The sequence below is a fragment of the Saimiri boliviensis genome, chromosome 1 (genome assembly GCF_048565385.1).
Source record: "Saimiri boliviensis isolate mSaiBol1 chromosome 1, mSaiBol1.pri, whole genome shotgun sequence".
NCBI lineage: Eukaryota > Metazoa > Chordata > Mammalia > Primates > Cebidae > Saimiri > Saimiri boliviensis.
The window spans coordinates 190938548-190963958 of record NC_133449.1 but is presented as its reverse complement, the minus strand read 5'-3'; the positions used below and the strand labels follow the sequence as shown (position 1 = coordinate 190963958).

The window sequence follows — 25411 nt, the reverse complement described above, 5'->3', positions numbered from 1 at the left end:
AAAAACCTTCTGGAAAGGCTTTGCCATTCTAGGTGCCATTAGGGACATTTGCAATTCATGGGAGGAGGTCAAAATATCAACATTACCAAGAGTTTGGAAGAAGTTGATTTCACCTTCACAAATTACTTTGAGGTTTTTTTTTTTTTTTTTTTTTTTTTTGAGACAGAGCCTGGCTCTGTTACCCAGGTTGGAATGAAGTGGTATGAGCTCTACTCAGTGCAATCTCCACCTCCCAGGTTCAAGCAGCTCTCCTGCCTCAGCCTCCTGAGTAACTAGGATTACAAGCGTGCACCAACATGCCTAGCTAATTTTTGTATTTTTAGTAGAGACAGGGTTTCACTTAGTTGTCCAGGCTGGTCTCAAACTTCTGACTTTGTGATCCACCCACCTCAGCCTCCCAAAGTGCCATGGAATTATAGGCGTGAGCCACTGCATTGGCCCTATTTTTAAAATTTTTTATTTTTAGACAAGGTCTCATTCTCTTGGCCGGGCTGGAATGTAGTGGTGCTCATCACCACAGCCTTGACCTTCTGGGCTCAGGTTATCCTCCCACCTCAGCCTTTTGGGTAACTGGGACTACAGGTGTGCGCCACTACAACACAATTTTTGTGTTTTCTGTAGAGACAGTTTTGCCATGTTATCCAAGCTGGTCTTTAACTCCTGGGCCCAAGTGATTCACCTGCCTTGGCCTCCCATTTTTCTGGGATTACAGGTGTGAACCACCATGCCCAGCCAAGTTCAATAGTTTTATTTGATTTAAAATTAACCAAGCCTAAAGAGACAGCTTTGTAACTTCTGGTACCATCACTGATCAAATAGTAGTAGTATGAAGCAGCAGCAGCCAAAGAACAAGGGTAATTCAGAACTACCTAAGTCATTGAATGATAAAGTAGCAATTGTGTTATTAGTATTTTCCTCTCTGTAGTACTGTTTATTTCTGGGATTACTTTACATTTCTCAACTCTTCAAGTATAATACTTGTATTAAATAGTAATTTGTGTGGTACTTCAAGATTAATATAGACTTGATATGGGAAAATTGTGAGTCGTGTTTGACAAAATACATGCAACATAATATCTGAAATTAGGTAGATAATTTCAGGTATAACAATGGTAAAGTGATGAAGAAATGAGTTTCTTATTCCGCTTAATGGAAACCAAAAATGTTGTTTAAAAGGGAGCAAATCTAAATTGTAAACGCATAAAATTTAACATAATATTTTGAGAAACTGACAATCGGTATTATAAAACTTAATATCAAGTAGAAAAATTAGTTTCTACATTATTTGAAAGACAACTCTTAAAATTAGTCTTTGGAATTTATTCTTGCTAATGGCCTTATGACAAGTCTTATGATCCCATCATGATATTTATATAGGAGAGGAGACCATCATGTGATTTTTTTTTTGTTTGTTTGAGCCAGTTCTTTTCACTATGTGATACTAGTGGAATCATACTTGATTATTCTTTATTATTTTTGGGAATAATTCCAGGCAAGCATGTTAACTAGGCAAGAACCCTGTTGGTACCATGGAAATAAATAGCAAGAGGCCAAAAAGCAAGAGATCAGGTTCTGAAGTCCACTCTGCCACTAAAACATTATCAACTTATTTGGGCCTTGATTTTCTTTTTTATAATAGGAGCACATTTATTTGTATGTTCTCTCAAGTCCCATTTTTAATATTTTTGTTGGATATACAGAATAATTTTGCTTTTGGTAGGAATTAAAGTATATATGAAATATAATTTTAAATATACATGCTTGTGCAAAAATGAGGAGCAAGTCGAGAATTGATAAAACTTAATGAACTCAGGATGGGAAACAGTTTGTGTTGGATGTTTTTGCTGTAACGTGTGCCAGCCTATAATATGAATCCTAGGAGAACAACCACGTACCCTGTAATGGAAGAAACTCCTGGGATCAAAGAAGGTGATAGGGAAAAGGACACACAAATAATTCTTGTTGGGAGAGTTATGCTAACTGTTGTAAAATGGAAAAAGAGGTATGAAATGCTTGCCAACAAGCCTTGAACTATGTATACTTTCTTTTGTTGTAGTGACTGTTTTTGTGAAATTAAATGCTTCATTTATTCCATTTATAAATTGCTAGCTGTGCTTTAGGCTCTTGTGTTAGAATTGAGGACTAGAGCAGAGAACAAGATAAATTTGAATCCTTTCCTTTTGGAATTTAACTTTTAGAATAGATATGGATAATAAAGATATTTAAAAATTGTGATATATGCCATGAAGAAAATCAACAGTAATCTGATAGAAAGTAATGGGAGAGTTAATGGTTGGGAACTGTGACCTGAGTATTGGAAAGCAGCTAACTAGAAAAGACTAGGCAGATAAACACCTTGAGATGGAAAAAGGAACAGAAATGAGACCCAACTGAGAGAAGGAAAGAGTAGCCTGAGATGGGTTTATAGAAGGACGACCATTTAGGATATTGACCATGGCAAGGTGTTGAGATTTTATTCCAAGCACAGTGGAAAACTGTTGAGTTTAAGCAGGGAAAATTACTTGGTGCAATAAGCATTTTTCAAATATCACTCTTTGTGGAAATGAATTAGTGGGAGGCAAGAATGGAAGTTTGCTATTAACTGTAGGACTGGACAGAGATGATCATGGTTTAGACGAGGGTTGTGCAATCATTGGAGATGAAAGAAGTTGACAGAGTTGATGCATATTTTGCATCAGGACTGACAGAATTTGCTAATAGGCTGTATATGGGGAGGTAAGGGAAATAGTTCCGAATATAGATTTTTTTTTGAAGAAAAGAACATCTAAAATTGGTCTTTTGAAACATTTATTCTCCCCACCTTGAAACATGGTAGTTAATGCTAGTATTCTACATGGTAAATGTTTTCTTGACACTTGTATCATTTTTATTTTATTTTTTAGGCTTATGCATCTGGATGTGACATTGTAATACTGGGAAGTGATTTTGAAAGATTGCAGATAATCCCAGGAGCTAAACATGGAAATATTCAAGTGGGATGTGTAGACTGTTCAATGCAACAAGGCAAGGTTTGTAATCTTGTGGTTAATATGCAAATTTGTTTGGAATATAGTTTTTGTCAGGATAATCTGTGAAGTATGGTATTTCCTATTGAAGCAGGGACTTGGCTTTGTTTCAAGGATAGTGTAGCTAAAAATATTTTTGGTTCTCTAAGATGCATTCTATAGAGTGCTAGAAATTCTATTCTTACATAATTTTAAATTGTAGCATCGTTGTCTTTGAATTGAAAAAGAAATATAATACTTATATTTTATTCTTGATATAGAATGAGTCTAAAGCTTACATGTTTAAAAGGCAATTGGATTGAGGGAAAGGGATAACAATAAATCTTGATTGTTTACAAATAAACTGAAGGAAATGACTTAGAGGTTTTTTTGGTCTGTAAACAGGTAGTTATCTCCTTGTAACTTCTGTATAACAAGAACTGTGTAACTTTGTGTGGAAATGAAAAACTCTTCTAGAGTTTATAATATTAATTTCTGCTAAGCCTATAAGAAAAGTGAAAAACTTTATCTGGACTTCTATTTGCATATGAAAAGTAAAAAGGTAACCTTGAAAGTAAAGTAGCAATAACAAAAACAAAAGAAACAAAGTGTAAAAAAAATAAAAACAAAAGAAACAAAGTGTAAAATTCTTCTAGATCAGCTTAAATACAGTTCGTGTAATACCAGAATGAGAGAGTCCTACTAGTAGGCAAGGCAGCATAACATATAGCTTAAAATAATTCCATTTAGGCATAGATGGTAAGGCCTATGTATAATTGTGTAGCTAGACTGGACTGAACTTTGCAAATACACTCATATGATTCCACTAGAACATTTTGTATAAGAAATCAAAATGTCATGTAAGAGTTCATGGACCCAATCATTTGTTTTTAAAACTAATCTTCATTTGAGGTAAACCTTCTAGTATTGAAAGTTACTCACTGGGACATAAAGATATTAATTGTAAAAGGATTTTCTGTTTTCTCAATCTTTACGTATTTGTTGGACTACTGTTCTTTTTGTTACATGGTATTCCTTCCCTTTAATATCGTTACAAGTGTCCCCTGTCTTTTGTTGAGGCTTCCTATGGCTTCTCACTATACAACAAAAAGGATCTTTATTATGGAATGCTGAAAATCCTAGAGATTTTTTTTTTCATTCTCTCTCATGTTTGTTTCATCTCCTAGCTCTTTTGTTCTGTAATCTTTATGGTATAAAAACTTGCTTAATCGCCAGGCGTGGTGGCTCAAGCCTGTAATCCCAGCACTTTGGGAGGCCGAGACGGGTGGATCACAAGGTCAAGAGATCGGGACCATCCTGGTCAACATGGTGAAACCCCGTCTCTACTAAAAATACACAAAATTAGCTGGGCGTGGTGGCATGTGCCTGTAATCCCAGCTACTCAGGAGGCTGAGGCAGGAGAATTGCCTGAACCCAGGAGGCGGAGGTTGTGGTGAGCCGAGATCGTGCCATTGCACTCCAGCCTGGGTAACAAGAGCGAAACTCCGTCTCAAAAAAACAAAAACAAACAAAAAAAAAACTTGCTTCATACCATCTAGACTCACAGGGAACTGGTTAATGTTAAAAATTGAATTTAATACTTTCCAATATGAGCTATCTTTCCGTGATAGATTATATGACAGTCCAGGTTAGAATGAAGAAATCATGGCCAGGTGTGGTAGCTCATGCCTGTGATCCCAGAGCTTTGGGAGGGTTGAGGCAGGCAGATCCCTTGAGACCAGGAATTTGAGACTAGCTTGGGCAACACTATCTCTACAAAAGTAAAAATAAAAAATAAATAGCCAGATGTGCTCCTGTAGTCCTAGCTACTTGGGAAGCTTAGACGGGATAATCACTTGAGCCCAGGAGTTCCAGGCTGCAGTGAGCTCTGATTGCCCCACCGCACTGCAGCCTGGGTGACAAAGCAAGACCCCATTTCTAAAAACAAAAACAGAAAAGAGGAATGAAGAAGTCATTTGGTTTTATAATCATTCTAAAAAAGAAATATTTTCTTGATTTACAGAGATCAGTATTATCATAGGGTTCCTTAAAGTATCAGGAAGAAAATTTGCAGGTTTTGGTACCCGGGGACTTCTGATTATTTGCAGTTAAGAAGGAAATGTTAACATCATTTGCACCTGTATTTTTATTATTACTGTGTTTTTGCTTTGTACTATACTACGACCTAATTTTTCTGAGAAAATCAGCATTTATCCTGTTATTCATCAGCTTCAAAATATTCTTAACTTCAAAATACTCTTAGCTTCCCATTACCTTGGAAAAGTTCAAATTGTTCACCTTGGCATGAGGCCTTTTACAACCTGGTTCAGACCTGCCTTTTTAGTCTCATGTACACTATTTTGTTACAAGGAGCACCGTCTTCCTGATGGGATGGTGGTCATTCACCTCTAAACGTACATTACCTCTTTTAGTCTTGACACCTGTGTTTATACTACACCCTATTTATAAAATCGAATACTTGCTGCTTTTTGAAATCCCACCCATAATTAAAGGCTCAAACTAAACACTTCTACAGATCAACTCAGTACAAGTGACCTCTATATCCTAAGAACTAAAATACCCATTAAAAGTTTTTTCTCCACATGTATGTTGTGTCCTTATTTCTTACCTTCCTCTTTACTAGATCATACATTCTTCTTTCTATCCATGATTCATTCATTCATTTAATCTCTTTGTCTCTCTCTGTGTTTGATTTCCAATATTTTGGTTTTCTTCATATGAGACTCACTCAAGTTATAGTAGTAGCTACCTTGTAAAACAGAACCAGGAAAGGTTATGCTCCATCAATTTAAAGAGTGAATTCAAAAGATAAGTAAAGTAAATATTTTTTAAAATGTACTCTGGGAGTTTGCAGAGGAATAGATCTAAGTTATATTTTTGAAAAGTTAATGTACACTGACAGAATTGTGAATTTTGAGGATAGATGACAATTAACATTTATTGTGCATATCGTATATCACTTTATTATATGCTAGGTGTTTTATAAATGTTATTTCAACCCTCTAAATAATTCTGCTGGGAAGATAGTGTTTTATATATTATGAACACTGACACGGAAACTAATGTTTGGAGAGATTAAGTTGCCACTTATGTAGTAAATAGCAGTTCTAGGATTCTAATGCAGATGTGATAGTCTTCAAAACTGACATTCTTAAGTATCAGTGAATGAAATTGTGTGTATTACCATATTTAAAGTGATAGTATTCATTTCTTTGCTTTTTTTGATGCATAAGTAAGTTAACATATCCATAATAAGTTTTCTTTTTTTTCTTTTTAAAAGATTGCAGCATCTTATGGAAATGTTATCTCCATTTTTGAACCAGTTAACCTGCCGAAACAAAAGAAAAATTTGGTTAGTAATTTACAATGTTTTCTTTTAGGAATCGAAATGTCTTAAGTATTAAAATAGTATAAAATCAGAGTGCTCATTGAGTAAATCGATATAACTTATATAATAGAAGATAACATGCTAAATTCCATTTTGATATTAAAATTATATTTAAATCTTTCATTGAGATACAATTAAACTAAATTGTACCAGTGAATTGTTGAAATGCTTATTTCATTTCTGACATTTCAAATTTTATAATAAATATTTGAAGAGTCAGTAACCTAAAGTTTGTCACTTACTTTATTGCTAGTATCAGATACCATTGTCCAGCTATATGTACTTTTTTCTTTGTTTTATAATCTACCTTTATACAGATTTTCTGCCTCTTTAGGGCTTAACTTTCTTGCATTATTTAGATCATGTAACACAATTGTTAACAGGGCAATGAATGTTTTTCTTTATAAGGAAGCTGTACTCAGAAATAGTTCCGAAACCTGGTTACTCAATAGTTAATAAATATTTGGATTGTGTTAGTAGATTTTATAGGTTCCTTAATGCACGTGCCTGTAATCCTAGCTACTTGGGAGGCTGAGACAGGAGGATTGCATAAGGCCAGGAGTCTGAGGCCAGCCTGGGCAAGAGTTTAAAAACAGTTTAGCCAGGCATGGTGGTGCTTGCCTATAGTCTCAGCTGCTCAGAAGGCTGAGATGGGAAGATCGTTTAAGCCCAGAAATTTGAGGTTGCCATGAGCTATGATTACAGCCGGGGTGACACAGAAAGACCCTGTCTCTAAAAATAAAAATAAAAAAACCACCTGAAATAAGATAAGCATAGTGTTATCCAAAGAGCAGTGTATTGGGAGTCTTATCCCGGCACTTTGGGAGGCTGAGGCAGGTGGATCATGAGGTCGAGAGATTGAGACCATCCTGGTCAACATGGTGAAACCCCATCTCTACTAAAAATACAAAAAATTAGCTGGGCATGGTGGCACGTGCCTGTAATCCCAGCTACTCAGGAGGCTGAGGCAGGAGAATTGCTTGAACCCAGGAGGTGGAGGTTACGGTGAGCCAATATTGTGCCATTGCACTCCAGCCTGGGTAACAAGAGCGAAACTCCATCTCAAAAAAAGTAAAATAAAATAAAAAAATAAATAAAATTTTTAAAAAAAAAGAACTGGTTTCTGTATATGGGGCTATCTAGGTAGTTGCTCTTTTAGGTAAGTTAGGCTTATGAAATTCTTTGCTTAACTCTGAAATTCATTAATACCTATTCATTCTTGATGGGAATATTATTAGGCTAACATTATGTCAAAGACTGTTTAGAAATGTATTAATTATAAAGAATTAAACTGTTTTAATAGCAGATATACCTTTATATATCTTTTGATAGTTTTCATATCTTTACTTAGCTCATTAGTATTTTACAAATTACTTCAAACCTAGTTTGCTCAACTATTATTTCTTCTTTTTACAAGTAAGGTAGTAGACTAGGCTCAAAGGAAATAGTGACTTGACCAGTGAAACAGCTATTAAACCACAAAACTAAGAGTAAAACCATCTTTATTGATTCCTAGGTGTGAACATTCTTTCCTTACCTTGTGTAAATGAAAAATATTTTCTAAGTTAATTGATATTCATCTTTAAATTTCATGGAAGGAGTATTCACGCTTTTCTCTGATGTGTATTTGTTTTTATAGATTGCATAGTGAATCTATTGGAGGCTCTTAAAGCCTTAAGAATTAGTAATTGACAGTACTAAAAATAAATTTTTAACGTAATTACCCCACTTAGCCCACAACAGTGTATTTCATTTTTTTTTTTTTTTTTTTTGTTGAGACGGAGTTTCGCTCTTGTTACCCAGGCTGGAGTGCAATGGCGCGATCTCTGCTCACTGCAACCTCCGCCTCCTGGGTTCAGGCAATTCTCCTGCCTCAGCCTCCTGAGTAGCTGGGATTACAGGCACGCGCCACCATGCCCAGCTAATTTTTTGTATTTTTAGTAGAGATGGGGTTTCACCATGTTGACCAGGATGGTCTCGATCTCTTGACCTCGTGATCCACCTGCCTCGGCCTCCCAAAGTGCTGGGATTACAGGCTTGAGCCACCGCACCCGGCCAACAGTGTATTTCAATACTGAATAAATATTTATTAAATAAAGTAAGTAGCTTTTGAAAATCAGTATGCTATGTTAAGATGCTTTTATTGGGAAGGGTAGAATAGACAATTTTAGTGTTTGTCCATTTTCTTCTTTGTGAATCATAATTGGTGAATATAATAATGTATAAAATTCAAAAAGAGGCTGTTTTGTTGACTTATTAGCATTGACTTTGCAGAAAAGATAATAAACATGATGAAGAAGGGCAAAACTGGATCAAATGATAAAGTTATAGACTTGAAAGATACTTAAAATCTATGATTCTAGAGATAGTCTCAGAATCTTTAGATCCTTGTAAAAATACATTATTTCCTTTTCTTTGTATATTCTGGAGTATTCTTTTAAGATGGTGGTTCTTCATGAGAGTTGCACTTCACAGCTCCTGTTGGATATATGTGTCCAGGGCCTGCCCTGGAAATTTCTAAATCTGTAGGTGTGGAATTGTGTCTATGCAGTTAAATGTCTTGTTCTAGAGAGGCTTCTGGTATGTACTGTGATTGAAAGCCATTCCTGCAAGGCAGTGTTTGATGAAAGCATATTCTGTAGGTCACTTACATCAAAATCACCTGGAGTGTTAAAGTACACATTTCTGCTTCCCATCCTGAACCTTTTGAACCTGAATTTTTGGGCACAGGTCTTGGAAATTTGAATTTTTAGTAACATCTCAGCCTATTCTTTGTTGTACCAGAGCTTGAGAACCATTGCATTAAGAGAGAGAGTATGAAGTTCAATCTGTAATTGGACTGTGAACTCAACTTAGTATAGGCCAAAACCTGAATTTAAAAAGAAAATGAAATAGAGAAAATACCAGAGTATGTCACATGCAATAAGGACGATCCTAGATTGTATTTATTTGTATATGTATGTGTTCTGGGTCACAATTACATTGTGTGTTTCTTACTAATTTGCAGGCAAGAAAAAAAGGCAGAATTTCACTTTAAGAAGTTGTAAAGCCATAAATTACATAATGGTATCAAAATGTTATATCTTTTATTCTGAATTTTTCCACATACCATTATGATCTCAGGTGTGGATAAAGCGGTGAAAGAGAAGAAAACTTCAAATAGTAAAGACACATTTAAAATTAAGCTTTTTGCTATAACTATAATAATAGTATAATAATAATTAGATCTGAGGTTAATAAGACTGTTATCCAAGGTAGCATGTAGTTATTGGTTGTTTATACTAATGATAGAATTTTGACCTCCAATAATAGGTATTGTCTCACATGTCTTTTTTATCCTATATTCTATATTTTTGTTGACTGAATTGAACATTTCATTATCTTTAAAATTGCCTGCCTGATTTATTATAAGAACAAACATGAACGTACGCATTTGACAGAGATGCCAATTATAATGGGCTAAATGACTTTTTTCTTAATTTTAGGAGTTATATAGTCAGTGGCAGAAAAGCGGCCAATTTTTTTTGGAATCAATAGCACACAATATAACTTGGGATCCCACAGGTAAGAAAATAAGCAGGATTAACTAAAATGAAATATCACTTGCCAAGTTACTATTTTTATTACTCTCATGTATTTCACTTCTTTGTGTGAGATTGTAGGTCATTCCCCTTTAGAGTTTATAATGAAATGAAGACAGATATGCACTGTAAGAGATGAGAGAATGTTCTAAGTGCTGTAATAGGATACTTACTGTTTTTGGAAAGAGATATTTCTCTGGAGAATTGAGGTATTGGAAAGGAGCCTTTTGACCTGAGAGTAGACAGACTTTAGCAATGAGGGTTGCGTAAATATAACAGGAAAAAAGTGAAGTTTAAGAAAATATAATGAAATATATATATATAAGTTATCTATTTCTGCATTAGAAAAGCATCCCCCAAAATGATGGATGGCTTAAAACATCCGTCATTTTATTGCTTATAATTCTGTTGGTCAGGAAGGCTCTGTGGGAATGGCTGGTCTATTGTTCCATGTGGTATTGGCTGAAGCATTTTATCTGTAGCTGAAAGATCCAAGAAAAGCTTTGTTCACATATCTGGGCCTTGCTGCTTACTATCTACTGGAATGCCTTTGTTCTCCTCCACATGGCCTCTTCTGTGGCCCTCTCTAGCAAAGTAGCCTGGATTTTACATGGTGGCTGCATTCTGAGAGTGAAAGTAGAAGCTGCAAGGAAGTCCCAGAATGTTGTTCCTGCCACATTATATGGTTACAAGCCCAGCTCATATTAAGGGATGGGAGAAATAGACTCCACCTCTTAATGAATGATATGGCAAAGTCATATTACATGGGGGCATCAACACGGGGAGACATAATTTATTGGGAGCCATTTTTACCATTCTACCAAAGTGAGCGAAGGCACAGAAAAAGACGGCACAAGATACATTATAATAAGGATTAGTAGTTCACTGGACTGAGTCTCAGTGGTGGTAAGGAGATAAGACCATACCATATTATAGAAGACTTTTAAAATCATGCTAAAAACATTGAATTTAATTCTTTATAGTTGTCTAAAAACTGTAGGTTTTTGAAAGAGGCTAGTGATGTAAGATTTATGGTTTTGCGAGATTGGGCTACTAGCCCTGAGTTAGAAGGGTCAGTGGCAGGTGGAACAGGAGGAGTGACCTTTGGAGAGGTTGTATTCTCATTAATCTGGATGAGAAATAATAACTTATTTCAATGCCTTTTCCATAGTATGTGCTTAATTAATATTAAATGAATTAATAAATAGTGAAAGGTATACATGGATGTGAAATGTGTTTAGGCAGTAGAATTGACATTACTGGACAACTGGATTTGAAATTACTTTGAGAGTATCTATGACCACAAGAAGAGTAATATATAGGAGTTAGAGGTAGTGAAACATAAGGTATTTATAGGATATGTGGACTCTGAGAAGCTTGCATGTCATAAAGCAATAGATAGACATTTGAATGTAGTAGATAAAAAGTTATCTTTGGGGTTGGGTGTGGTGATTCACACCTGCAATACCAGGACTTTAGGAGGCTGAGTGGGGAGAACTGCTTGAGCCCAGGAGTTTCAGACCAGCCTGGGTGACATAGGGAGACTCCATCTCTACAAAATTTTTTTAAAAAAATTAGCCAGGCCTGATGACCGACACTGGAGGTCTCAGCTACTCAGGAGGCTAAGGTGGGAGGCTTGTTTGAGCCTAGGAGGTTGAGGCTGCAGTGAGCTATGATTGTCCTACTGCATTCCAGCCTGGGTGACAGAGCAAGACTGTCTCCAAAAAAAAATAAAATAAAAATTATCTTTGGAACATAGAAATAGAAGTCATCAGTTCAGATAGATACAAAAGTATTTTTAGATGGTGTTGGTAAACTGATTAATGCCTTTGTCTTGTGTCGAGATTCATTATTGTATCTTGCCTAAATCATAAGGTTCTCTGTTTTAGACTTTTTATGCTTTTTTTCTACTTTAATATCTGTAATTCTGTCCTTAGAGCTTGAAATCAGTATACCGTATTATATCTCACCTACTTCTGTTCCTTTCCATACCTGGGATTAATTTTGTATTCTGTATTAACTTCTTAATCTTTTAGGGGATATCTTAATTTTATCTTCAGTTTATATTAAGCAAAAGAAAATTTGTATCTGTTGGTAAGTTCAAAAGTGGAATAATCAACATATTCAAATGGGATGTTTCATTACTTTTTGTGCTTTTTTCCCCCAGTCTGTGAAACCTTGTATCTAGTTGCTCTACTATTTATTGAGCTTCTGCTTAGTGCCTGGCCTGTGCTAGAGACTTTGTGCATATTATAGCTAATCCTTAAAACAACTGTATAAAAAACTCAAATTTTATAGATGGGAAAGTTGAAGCTCGGAAGTTGCCCAACTAGATCAAATTCACAGGGCTAATTAAGCATCTTCGGATTTAGATATAGGGATTTCTTATCTAAAGTCTATGCCACATATCCACTTTCCTTTTGAAATAAGAAAACGAGGGCCAGACATGCTGGCCCACGCCTGTAATCCAGCACTTTGGAAGACTGAGGTGGGAGGATTGCTTGAGCCCAGCAGTTTGAGACCATCCTGGGCAACATAGCACAACCCCATCTCTGCAAAAAATAAGAAAAAAATTAGGGATGCATGTTCTTAGGATCTCCTGAGGGCTGTGTCACAGGCCCATTAAAAAAAAAAAATTACTTTAGAAATACACAAATCTATAGTCCTTAATTGCCAGGGTGAATGCCATCTTTATTGTCAGCTTTTTTGCCAGAACTACTTGTGCTTTGTGTGGATGATAGCACGACCTTCTACTTAATTCCCAAGCCATAAAGTTAGAATCTGTCCTTTAAACCTCTTGTTTTTTCCCTGTATTTTTATGGGTTCAAACCCTGACAATTCTTTTTGTTTGTTTTTTCTTGAGACAAGTTCTTGCTCTGTGACCCAGGCTGGGCTGCAGTAGCACAATTATAGCTCACTGCAGCCTCGACCCCCCAGGCTTGAGTGATCTCCCACTTCAGCCACCCTGCTGTCTGGGACTACAAGCGTGTGCCTAACTAATTTTTGTACTCTTTTTTTTTTTTTTTTTTTTTTTGTAGAAACAGGGTTTTACTATGTTGCTGAGGCAGGTCTTGAACTCCTGGGCTCAAGCAGTCCTACACCTTGGCCTCCCAAAGTGCTGGGATTACAGGTGTGAGCCACTGCACCCAGCCTTGACAATACTTTTTGAAGTGGCTTTCAGAGGCTTGCTTTTAAAATATTTGTTTGAGATCCTCATGATTTACCTCCTGACTTTTTATAGTTAATTAACCAGGATTAATAGTTTAATACTTGGTTAAACTACACATTTATGTTTAATACTTGGTTAAACTACACATTTATGTTTTCGCTGATGTTGTTTGTCTCTAGAGTTTTTCTAAAATGTATTTATTTATTTATTTTTTGATATGGAATTTTGCTCTTGTTGCCCAGGCTGGAGTGCAATGGTGCAATCTTGGCTCAATGCAACCTCAGCCTCTGGGTTCAAGCAATTCTCCTGCCTCAGCCTCCCGAGTAGCTGGGATTACAGGCATGTGCCACCACACCTGGCTAGTTTTTGTATTATTAGGGTTTCTCCGTGTTCATCAGGCTGGTCTCGAACTCCTGACCTCAAGTGATTTGCCTGCCTTGGTCTCCCAAAGTACTGGGGTTACAGGCGTGAGCCACCGCACCTGACTAAAAAGTATTTTTTAACCTTCTTTATATACTAGAGTCTTTGAAATTTTGATGAACGTTACAGATTATCTTTCTGGAAAAATGCACATATTGTATGTGCAACTTTTGTATGTTATCTCAATAGAGGGAGGTTCACAGGCCTCTCCATCTGTTGACTGCCTCTCCTCCGGTTAAGCCCCCGTGTTATAAAATACAGATCCGATTACATAACAACTCCCCCAGCCTCCCCCACTGCCACTTGAAAACCTTTTACTCCCAACTACCTGTAACAAAGCCCAAACCCTATAAACTTGAAAAACTCTTCACAGTCTCACCTTGGCATTTTTTCCATGGCAATTTTTTTTTCTAGCCTTTCCGTGTATCTTATTCCTTAACATATACCAGATTCAGAGGCATTCTTGGGAAAATATATGAACTTACATGTCTTCATGCCTTTGTTCATGTTAGGTCTCCTTTCTGAAATGCCTGTCTCTTCTGCTTACTCGCCCATTAAGGACCAGGTTGCATTTCATCACTTTTCCTGGCACTTTTACTACAGGTACACATTAACGTCTCCTTCCTGTGGGCTTCCATAAAGCTTTGCACGCATTTCTATCATGTATATAATACTTGTACATGGTATCATGATATTCCCATGTCTTTCAACTGAAATATACACTCAAGATGAAAAAGGACAGTGTTTTGTCATTGTATTTCTAATGCCTAGCACAGTGCCTGGTACAAAGATGACGCTCATTAAATGGTTGTTAAAGGAGAGGTTTTAAGATGTCTTCCTTTTTATCTCAAGCTATTTTAGCAAAATTAAAATACAGCCTTCTCCTCCTTTCCTCAAAATTTTTTATTTCACTTTTTTTAGTAGTTGTTTTATATGAAATTATTGAGCATGTAATTTAAGTCAGTATTAAATACCTAAATAAATGATGAATAATTTTTTTTTAGGCAGTCGTCTTTTAACTGGTTCCAGCTATTTACAACTCTGGTCTAATACTAACTTGGAGAAGCCAACTGAAGATGAAAATTTAAACAAAACTGATCTTAACTTTGGGGATTGGAGATGCATTTGGCATTGCAAGTAAGCAATTAATTAGGGGAGTAAACTGATAAACCTGTTGTTCTATGTGGTTTCATTATAAATGTATTTTAGTTGTATAAAACCACACTAACATAAAACATATTGATTTTTAGTCAGTGGTATGTTTTTTCTTATACACAGATAATTCTCTATTTCCCATGTTCTACAAATACATTTTTTTAAAATGTCAAATAAAATAGGAAGAAACATAAATGTGTAAGGCCTGTATGAAGACCATTAAATATAAACTTGCTAAATTATATGAAAAGAGAGACAACTTTGATGTTTTTGAATGGAAGACTTCCTATTGTGAAGAAATCTATTTATCCCACATAATCTATACATTGAAAATGATCCTTGTCAAAATCTGAGTGAGCTTTCTATTAAGTACAGTTTTAAAGTCTATTCAAAAGGACAAATACAGGAAAGTCAGAGCAATTCTGAAAGAAAAGAATAAAGATACACGGTTTAGTAAAATGAATTCTAATACTACAGATGATCAAGCATTTTGTTATTGATGTAGGAACAGACAGATTAGGATCCAGGATTAGACTCAGTTATGCATGGAGATTCTATATGTAAGGTTGGGTTTTTTTGTTTGTTTGTTTTTGTTTTTTGGGTTTTTTTTCTGAGACAGAGGATTGCTCTGTTGCCCAGGATGGAGTGCAATGGCACGAGGCTTACTGCAACCCCTGCCTCCTGGGTTCAAGCGATTCTCCTGCCTCAGCCTCCCAAGTAGCTGGGATTACAAGCATGCACTTGTATAATAAAATTTACCAGGCTAATTTTTATATTTTTAGTAGAGATGAGGTTTCACCATATTGGCCAGGCTGATCTTGAACTCCTGTCCTCAAGTGATCCACCCACCTTGGCCTCCCAAAGTGCTGGCATCACAGGTGTGAGCCACTGTGCCTGGCCATAAGGTAGTATTTTATGGTGGGAAAAACTAGCTAGCTTTGTGGAGGGGAAATTAAGTTAGAGTCTTTCATACCTGACACCAAAAAGAATGTGGGATGGTAAAATAAATTTCTATAAAATGAAACAAAAATATTAGAGGAAAATACAGGTGAAGTTTTATATTTTAGAGCTACATTGTCCAGTATGGTAGCCACTAACTACATGTCAGTATTGAGCACTTGAAATGCAACTAGTCCAAATTGAAATGTGCTGGACTTTACAAATTTAGTATTAAAAAAAATTGTAAAATATCTCTAACATTTTAAAAAATGTTGAAATATTTTTATATATTAGATTAAATAAAAAATATAACTAATTTTGCCAGTTTTAACTTTTTTTTAAAAATGTGACTAATAGGAAATTTAAAATTACATATTTGGCTAGCATTTGTCATTTATGTTATATTGCTGTTGGACAAGAAGTGCTGCTTTAGAGTTAGGGAAAAACTAAGAATGACACCCAAATTGGAAATGGGTAGGAAATGAAAAATAGTTCTAACTGTATCAATAAAACATTTCTATAAAGCAAAATGTCAACAAGGAAAGAAATACAAACATGAGAAGAAATATGTGCAGTTTTGGGCAAATGTGTTTGTAAAAGTAGACCTTAAATTAATTAGAAAAGAGCAGGTGTCACAATAGTAAACAGCATTGGGGAATGGAGAGAAAATTTTAAAAAGATGTAAAACATATTAACAATAAGTGTAATAAGAGGTGATCTCACTTGAAATCAAGAATGTGAAATGTTCAGAAAGAGGATGGATCTTTTCTAATAGTGTTTAGAGAAATAGGGGCTCTTGTATACTGTCATCAGTAAGGGAGTGCAGTTGATACTATCTTTCTAGGGCACGTTTTGGAAGTATGATTCAACAGGCTTAATTTTCTTCATATCCTTTAAATAAGAGTTCTAGATTTCATTCATTCATTCAACAAATAATTGTTGAATGGTTCCAGGTAGCTTTAAAGGTGCTTAGAATATTGCAATGAACAGCCAGGGGGAGATAGAAAATAATTCAGTAAACTGATATAACAGGATGTTAAGTGAAACTGCCTAGGTTTATATGAAGTGATAGCATAAATATCACATACCAAAGTAAGGCAGATGTCCCATATGTAGAATTTACAGATTTCAAAGGAGCTAATTCCATGTGTTTTGTACCCCTCAGATAGGTCATGGGTTAACATGTAGAAAGGGAACAGAATTTTGCATAAATAATTCTTTAGAAAGAGCTGTAGGCTGGGCATGGTGGCTCATGCCTGTAATCTCAGCACTTTGGGAAGCTGAGGCAGGTGGCTCACCTGAGATCAGGAGTTCAACCAGCCTGGTCAACTCGGTGAAACCCCATCGCCACTAAAAATACAAAATTAGCTGGGCATGGTGGCATATGCCTGTAATCCCACCTACTCAGGGGGCTGAGGCAGGAGAAGTGCTTGAACCCAGGAGGTGGAGATTGTGGTGAGCTGAGCCAAATTTAGTCTCAAAAAAAAAAAAAAAAAAAAAAAGGCCAGGCATGGTGTCGCACACCTATAATCCTGTCTACTCGGGAGGCTGAGACATGAGAATTGCTTGAGCCAGGGCAGTGGAGGTTGCAGTGAGTGGAGATCACATCACTGCACTCCAGCCTGGGCGACAGAGCAAGACTCTGTCTCAATTTAAAAAAAAAGGAAAAAAATATTTTGTTTAAGGATATCCTTAGGATTAACCAGATGTTCTAAAAATGTGTGTGCAGGAATGTTCACTTCTCTTCGTTGTCGTTGCAGCAAAAATTAGAAAACAGCAGTGAAAAATTATTTGAAATCATTGTATGTGTGTGTGCATGCATATATATATATATATATATAAACATATACAATAGAATACCATAAGCGAATAAAATAATAATGTAGATCTATATACCTGGACACATATACACATCTTTTGCATCTATATGCAAAGATGTTCATGACATACTTTTGTTGTTCAATACAGAGTCTTGCTCTATTGCCCAGGTTGAGTGCAGTGGTGTGATCTCGGCTCACTGCCACCTCTGTCTCCCAGGTTCAAGCAATTCTCCTGCCTCAGCCTCTGAAGTAGCTGGGATTACAGGGGCACGCCACCATGCCTGGCTAATTTTTTGTATTTTTAGTAGAGATGGGGTTTTACCATGTTGGCCAGGCTGGTCTCGAACTCCTGAACTTGGGTCCACCCCCCGCCCCAAAGTGCTGGGATTACAGATGTGAGCCACTGTGCCCAGCCCATTTCATATTTTTTAATGGGTGATAAATATGGCTTCAGTTTGTAGCCTTACTTCTCCCACATTCTCCTGCAGAAAGTAGAGAGAATGGAGAGAAGGGGAATATTAACATTGGCTTTTTCTGAGGAAAGGATGTGGTGGTATTGGTGAAAACTATAAATGATTTCATTTTCTTTTTATCTACCTGTATCAATTTTTCTATAATGTATTATGCTTACAATCAGAAAAAAAAAGTTATTTGTATCTGAAATGAAATGTGACAGAATTCCTCTTTGGATTGCTTTAGAAATAAATTTAGTGTTTATCTAAGCATGAATTTGGGCAAAGAAAAGGAAAGCAATGATAGTGGTGGATGTCTTGAACTCAGTATATGTGAGTAGCTGTAAGGGAAGGCAATGAAGAGAAATGAACCAAAGTTCCTTTGAGAAGAAAAGGCAGCCGGGTGCAGTGGCTCACACCTGTAATCCCAGCACTTTGGGCGGCTGAGGTGGGCAGATCACGGGGTCAAGATACCAGTCTTGCCAATATGGTGAAACTCCATCTCTACTGAAAATACAAAAAAATTAGCTGGGCATGGTGGTGCATCCAGAGGCTGAGGCAGAAAAATCGCTTGAACCCAGGAGGTGGAGGCTGCCGTGAGCCAAGATCACACCAGTGTACTTAGCCTGGGCCACAGAGCGAGACTCCATCTCAAAAAAACAAAAAAGAAAAGAAAAGTTAAGTATGTACTAAGTATATAGGTGAAGCTGGCAGGCTGAATCCCTAATTGCTACAAGTCACCTGTTAACCCACACGTAATCTTTTAGGTATTACCCTAAGGCAAATTTATATATTATCCATGAAAATGTATGTTGGCATATAGGAATCCATGGTTCTGGAAACTAGATTTCCAGATTAAAGAAGTGAAACCACTCTCTCTGATTCTAAGGGAATGAGTGCTATGACTTTAGGCTTTAAAGATTTATCTTCAGGCTTTAAGATTTTGACAAGTCATTCCTTCCGTGATTCTTATGCCTGGATGTTTTTACATTTAAAATTTATCTTACTAACTAGTTTGTTTTTCAGGTACACAAAGATGTGAGTGTGAAACTTAACAAAATTTTCTGTCATTTGAAGCAATTACTGATGTATAATTTTGAGAATATTGAACTTTTTAGCTTTCATTGCAAATTATTCCTTATCTGTTTAATTTACAGAACTGCTTCCCAAGTTCATTTAATGAAATTTTCACCAGATGGAGAATTTTTTGCGACTGCTGGGAAGGTAAATTGTGAAAATGCTGTTGCCAAATTATATGTTTATAGTTTACTTTGAAACCTTAAAAATGTTAACTGTCTGCACTTTTGTTTATTTAACTTGAAAATAATAGTTTCCACTAAAAAATTTAAGTATCGGAAATTGACTACATTGTTGTGGTGTTAAAAGGCTGTGTTATATAATTGAAATAGCATAGATTTAGGGGCAGATCTGGATATAAATCTGCCATTTACCAGCTTTCTCATCTTGGGCAAATGAATCTTCTTGAGCCTTTTTTTTCACATGTGTAAGAACAGGATAAAAACACTTACCTCAGAGTTCATTAACCATAGGATTAATTTAGACAATGTATATAGTATACAGCAGGCGTCCCCAAACTTTTTACACAGGGGGCCAGTTCACTGTCCCTCAGACACGTTGGAGGGCTGCCACATACTGTGCTCCTCTCACTGACCACCAATGAAAGAGGTGCCCCTTCCTGAAGTGCGGCGGGGGGCCGGATAAATGGCCTCAGGGGGCCACATGCGGCCCGCGGGCCATAGTTTGGGAATGCCTGGTATAGAGTGACTGGCACAGTGCCTTTCATGTAGTATATAATCAATAAAGCATAGCTTCTATTTATATTACCTTTTAGTTGGTGTATATTAGGCTATTTTTAATATGTAAGACTTTTCTAGAAAGATACTAGTAACCATTTCTTTAGTGTGCATACTTTGTTACTACCTGTTGACTTTAAAGCAGTGTATTTCTTTGAAGTTATTTTTATTCATTGGTTCATAGAGCATTTCATGAACTACTACTAAGTCAAATTATTGTTCTCATGGCTCAAAGCCTTCTGCAAACTAAGCGTGTGAGATACTCTAAAACCACAGTAAGATTTTTGTTTTTTAGGAGAGAAGTGGAGCTGTTTATTCTGATTGACTTTTCAGGTGGGAACTCAGTTATAGCTTAAAAGCAGCACCTGGTACATTCTAGTCTCCCTTGCTCTTCCCTTATTTCCCAAATTAGGAGGTATAAATTTGATTGTACATAGAATATTTTATATAGTATTAATATATTAACTCATTATTTTCATTATCAACATTTTCTTTGAAAAGTCACATGCTAATTCATGAAAAGTATTTTTTTTTTTCAATAATTAGCAGTCTTCATAAGTCTGCTAGTGGTATTTATTTAATATTTGGCTTACGGGAAAATAAATCCTTTATTTCATTTTTCAATCTTTCCTGAATGACTCCATTCCCCATACTCTATAGTAATTAGCAAGAATTTTCCTTGAGCACAGAATTCACACATTCACACACTTCAGTTCTTAAAGCAAAGTTAGGGAATGCTAATAGAAAAGTGCCGGAATTAGAATTTTCTTCTTAATTCCCCTGTGCCCAGCCTCTCTTCCCATCCCCAAGTTCTTGCCATTGAGGAGGAAAATATTACTTTTGCTATTTAATTTTTAATTCTGATCTGCATGTTATTCTTTTTTGTTTTCTCATTAGGATGACTGTCTTTTGAAGGTATGGTATAATGTAGAAAACTGGCGGACAGCTGTTACTTCTCCAGATAGAAGTTCAGAAAAACAATCCCAAGGAGAAATTGACTTTTCTTTTGTATATCTGGCCCATCCTCGAGCCGTAAATGGATTTTCCTGGCGTAAAACAAGCAAATATATGCCTAGGTCAGTGGATTGGTCATTATTTCCCACATAATAAGGAACATCATCTTTGTTACTTGAATCGCTTCTCTCACTTTTGAGAGTCCATAGTTACAGGACTTCTGAGCCTATGAAGATTAGAGTAATATTAGATAGTCTCTGGCCTGCACATCTCTGGCTGTGGGTCACCTGTGATTAATGCTTAGGTTAAGAGCCATATTAAAGGACTTTAAGGTGAGATAATTTACCTCCATATCAAATGTCTTTAAGTCATAAAATTGTGCATATTTTGTTTTTCTTTGTGTTTTGTGTCTAATTCTGTCATCTTTTATTCTCCAGATTGTTGATTGTTTATATTTTTACATACTCTCTCATCTTGTACCTTCTAGTATGTCTCTCCTGGTTTTCTTCTTTTAAAAAATGGCTTTATTAAGAGGATATACCATGAGTTCTCACATGTTTATTTGACTGCTCCCAGCATATCTGAGGAAAAGAGAGTAGGTTAATACCCTACATTATCCTTCTCAGAAATAGGTATTAGTTTAACCACACAAGCACACACTGACATACACACACATACACACCCTCAGTACCTTCTTTAGTTCTGGAAAGAGTTAATACCATAGTGAATTTTAGTAGGTTATAGAGACCTATTACTTAAGTACAGGTAGAAATCTCTTACTGTTTTTTGTTTGGTTTTTGTTGTTTTTGTTTTGTTTTGTTTAGAGACAGGATCTCACTCTATCACCCAGAGTGGAATGCAGTGGCCCAATCATGGCTCACTGCAACCTCCACCTCCTGGGCTCAAGTGATCCTCCTGCCTCAGCTTCTCAAATAGCGGGGACCACAGGGGCACACCAGCCAGCACGCTGGGCTAATATATTTTTTCCTTTTTGGATTTTTTGTAGAGATGGGGTTTTGCCATGTTGCCCAGGCTTGTCTTGAACTTCTGAGCTCAAACAGTCTGCCTGCCTCGGTCTCCCAAAGTGCTGGATTACAAGCATTAGCCACTGTGCACAGCCAGAAATCCCATTTTGTACCATATGGCCACTTTCAATTTGGCCACATCATATGACCACTGTATTTTTTCCCTACCTTTTCACTGTTTATGAATTTTGCTAAAGAGGTGTTTTGAGCTATAGTGTAGCTAGAGCTAGGTAAGGGATAGAGAAAAGAGTGAGAAAAAATGGAGGGAGATGGGTGCAAGGATGGGGAAAGGAGGAGAAACAAGAGGTTGGGGAAAGAAAGAAAAAAGGTGCTAGGAAGAAGAGGTAGAGGACAGAAGGAGAGAGATAGAAAGGGAGGGTGGCCTTGAAAGGCTGTGAAAGCAAAGAATGGTGAGAGAGGGAAGCCAAGAGAGGAAGTAGAAAGGGAGGGGAAGACAGGGAAGTAGACAGAAAGAGAAAAGGGGTCCAGAGGGGGAGTGATGAGAGAATGGTGGAAGGAAGGAGAAGAGAGAGCAACCAATACAAATCATGCTGTTCTCCCTTCTCTTCTGGAACAACTTCTTTATTAGTCAGTAGGTATGTCTAACAGAGTGGCTACTATACAATATTTTGATTTCTTTTCTCATTTACTGTAACTCACTGAGTTACTGATAAAACCTACTGATTGTTGTTCAGTTTTTTAAAAAGCAGATATATATGCTGGAACAAGTTACTACTACAAAACATCATGACCCTTTCTTTCTTTTTTCTAAACTTGCTGAGTTTCCTTACAGAAGGTAGTCTTTACTTATAGGGCTTCAGCCTTTGAGCTCTTGATGCTTATGGGACTTATTAATATATATGTAATTGATTTTAGCTTTTATTTTAAGGAGGTGGCAAAAAGGAAATTAACTGAAAGTCAAGGATGACTAAGGAGGGGGGGAAGTGTTTAGTACTTATTTTATCATGAATATTCAATTCTTGCATTTTACTGTTTTGGGCATCTGATAGGCAAGGAGAGAATTATTGTACTGAGTAGTTACTAGCTTGGTGTGACTGTGTGCAGGTTCCTTTATAGGAAGTAGAGATGAAGCATATGATATAATTCAGAGAACTATCTACTCAATAAATCAGAAAATTTTGTTAGAGGATGTAGTTGTTTCTTGTGTGTCAACTGAGAGATCCTGGCTTAATCTCAGTCTTTATTTTTTTAGATGTAAAAATAATCTTATTGAGAGCTGGGATGGTGGCACATGCCTGTAATCGCAGGATGAGGTGGGAGGATTACTTGAGTCCAGAGGATTGCTTGAACCCAGGAGTTTGAGAACAGCTTGGGAAACATAGTGAGATCACATCTCTTAAAAAAAAAAAAAGAAATAAAATTTGGCAAGGTTATTGAAACAAGAACTACTGAATTCTAGGCAGAAAAGAAATAGGTTGGCAAACATTTGCTGTGATGAAATCTGTACATAGTGACATTTTCTTCATTGGTACCTTAGTTGGAACTTTTAAGTAATAAAAGAAACATCCTAGCATTGTCTGTGATACTATGTGAAATTTGTATTTTTGCTTCTAAAATCTTTTTATTCCTTAGGGCTTCTGTATGTAATGTACTGTTGACTTGCTGCAAAGATAATGTGTGTCGTCTTTGGGTAGAAACATTTTTACCAAATGATTGTTTGCTATATGGAGGTGACTACAACCATTGGACTGAATCAATTAATTTAACAAATAACTTCAAGAGAAATGCTTCTGGTAAAGAACGAGTTCAAAATGCTTTAGAAGTGAGTGTTTTTGTTACATAACGTACTACAAATTTTAAAACCTTTGGTACATTGCCTTTTTGGTAACACAGTACTATTATAAAAAAATCTATATCCTAGGAAAATAATTCTTAGAAAATTTTCAGTTTTATTTGGTTCAAAGAATATATTTTTGTCTAAATTTTGTCTGGAGCACAAAACTACCTGTAAGTATCAAGTTAATTTTAGGTTAACTGATGATAATGGTAAAAGGATGATTACATTTGACTTAGCTAAAGTAACATAAAGTAAAATCTGAGAATGCAAATATTTGACTATTAAAAATAACAGACCTGGGAGGCCGAGGCGGGTGGATCACGAGGTCGAGAGATCGAGACCATCCTGGTCAACATGGTGAAACCCCATCTCTACTAAAAATGCAAAAAATTAGCTGGGCATGGTGGCACGTGCCTGTAATCCCAGCTACTCAGGAGGCTGAGGCAGGAGAATTGCCTGAACCCAGGAGGCGGAGGTTGCGGTGAGCTGAGATCGCACCATTGCACTCCAGCCTGGGTAACAAGAGCGAAACTCCATCTCAAAAAAAAAATATAAATAAATAACAGACCAGGTGCAGTGGTTCATGCCTGTAATCTCAGCACTTTGGGAAGCCAAGGCAGGCGGATCACAAGGTCAAGAGATCGAGACCATCCAAGCCAACATGGTGAAACCCCGTCTCTACTAAAAAATACAAAAAATTAGCTGGGTGTGGTGGCATGTTTCTGTAGTTCCAGCTACTCGGGAGGCTGAGGCAGGAGAATTGCTTGAACCTGGGAGGTGGAGGTTGCAGTGAGCTGAGATCGCACCACTGCACTCCAGCCTGACACCTGGTGACAGAGTAAGACTCTGTCTCAAAAAAAAAAAAAAAAAAAACCAACCATATTTTTTCTTTCTTAGAGCTTGAGTAGTTTGTTCTATTTTCTCCTCCTACCATTTTATCTTTAGAAACCCCACCACACACCCCAGAACTTGGGGTCTTTACAAATTCATCTGGAGAGTAAAAGTCAACTTTTGATGTTTGGACACACTAAAGATAGAGTAGTAATACACCTGATCTTAGCCTAAAGGCTGAGAAGCAATAGTAGAATAATAATTCAGATTCTTCTTCTTACCATTTTTTTTTTTGAATCAGAGTCTCACTCTGTCAGCCAGGCTGGAATGCAGTCGTGTGATCTTGGCTCATTGTACTCCTGGCCTTAGTCTCCTGAGTAGCTGGGATTACAGGTGTGCATCATGATGCTCAGCTAATTTTTATATTTTTAGTAGGGAGAGGGGTGCACCATGTTGGCCAGGGCTGGTCTCGAACTCTTGACCTCAAGTGATTTATCTGCCTTGGCCTCCCAAAGGGCTGGTATTACAGGGATAAGCCATGACTCCCAGCCTTTCATTTTCTTAATATTGAAAACAGGAAGTGATTTTATTTTTTTGTGGATTTTTTTTTTTTTTTTTTTTTTTTTGAGACAGAGTCTTCTCTGTCACCTGGGATGGATTGTAGTAGCATATCAGCTCACTGCAACCTCTGCCTCCTGGTTTCAAGCAACTCTCCTGCCTCAGCATGCTGAGTAGCTGGGATTACAGGTGTGGGCCACCACGCCTAGCTAATTTTTGTATTTTTAGTGGAAATGGTGTTTTGCCATGTTGGCTCAAGTAATCCTCCCGCCCAAGCTGGTCTTGAACTCCTGGCCTCAAATGATCTGCATGTCTCATCCTCCCACAGTGCTGGGATGACAGACGTGAGCCACCACGCCCGGCCCTGAAAACAGAAATGATTTTAAAATAATTTATCTTTGAATGCTTTGTGTGATTTTGCAGCAACTATTTTTCTAATTTGAATAATACTCTGATGGCTTAGGATGTAATAAAATCTATG

At 36.7% G+C, this 25411-nt stretch overlaps 1 protein-coding gene across 5 annotated transcripts in view; it reads left to right on the top strand.

Annotated features, from left to right (window-relative positions):
* DMXL1 (Dmx like 1) overlaps positions 1-25411 on the top strand; it is a 170352-nt gene that overhangs the window by 8150 nt on the left and 136791 nt on the right. For all 5 annotated transcript variants that reach the window (XM_074382300.1, XM_074382293.1, XM_003920672.4 and 2 more), the window contains 7 exons: positions 2904-3029; positions 6307-6378; positions 9900-9978; positions 14589-14721; positions 19108-19174; positions 20662-20840; positions 23337-23526. In XM_074382300.1, coding sequence (XP_074238401.1) covers positions 2904-3029; positions 6307-6378; positions 9900-9978; positions 14589-14721; positions 19108-19174; positions 20662-20840; positions 23337-23526 — 846 coding nt within the window. The remainder of the gene's footprint in view (positions 1-2903; positions 3030-6306; positions 6379-9899; positions 9979-14588; positions 14722-19107; positions 19175-20661; positions 20841-23336; positions 23527-25411) is intronic.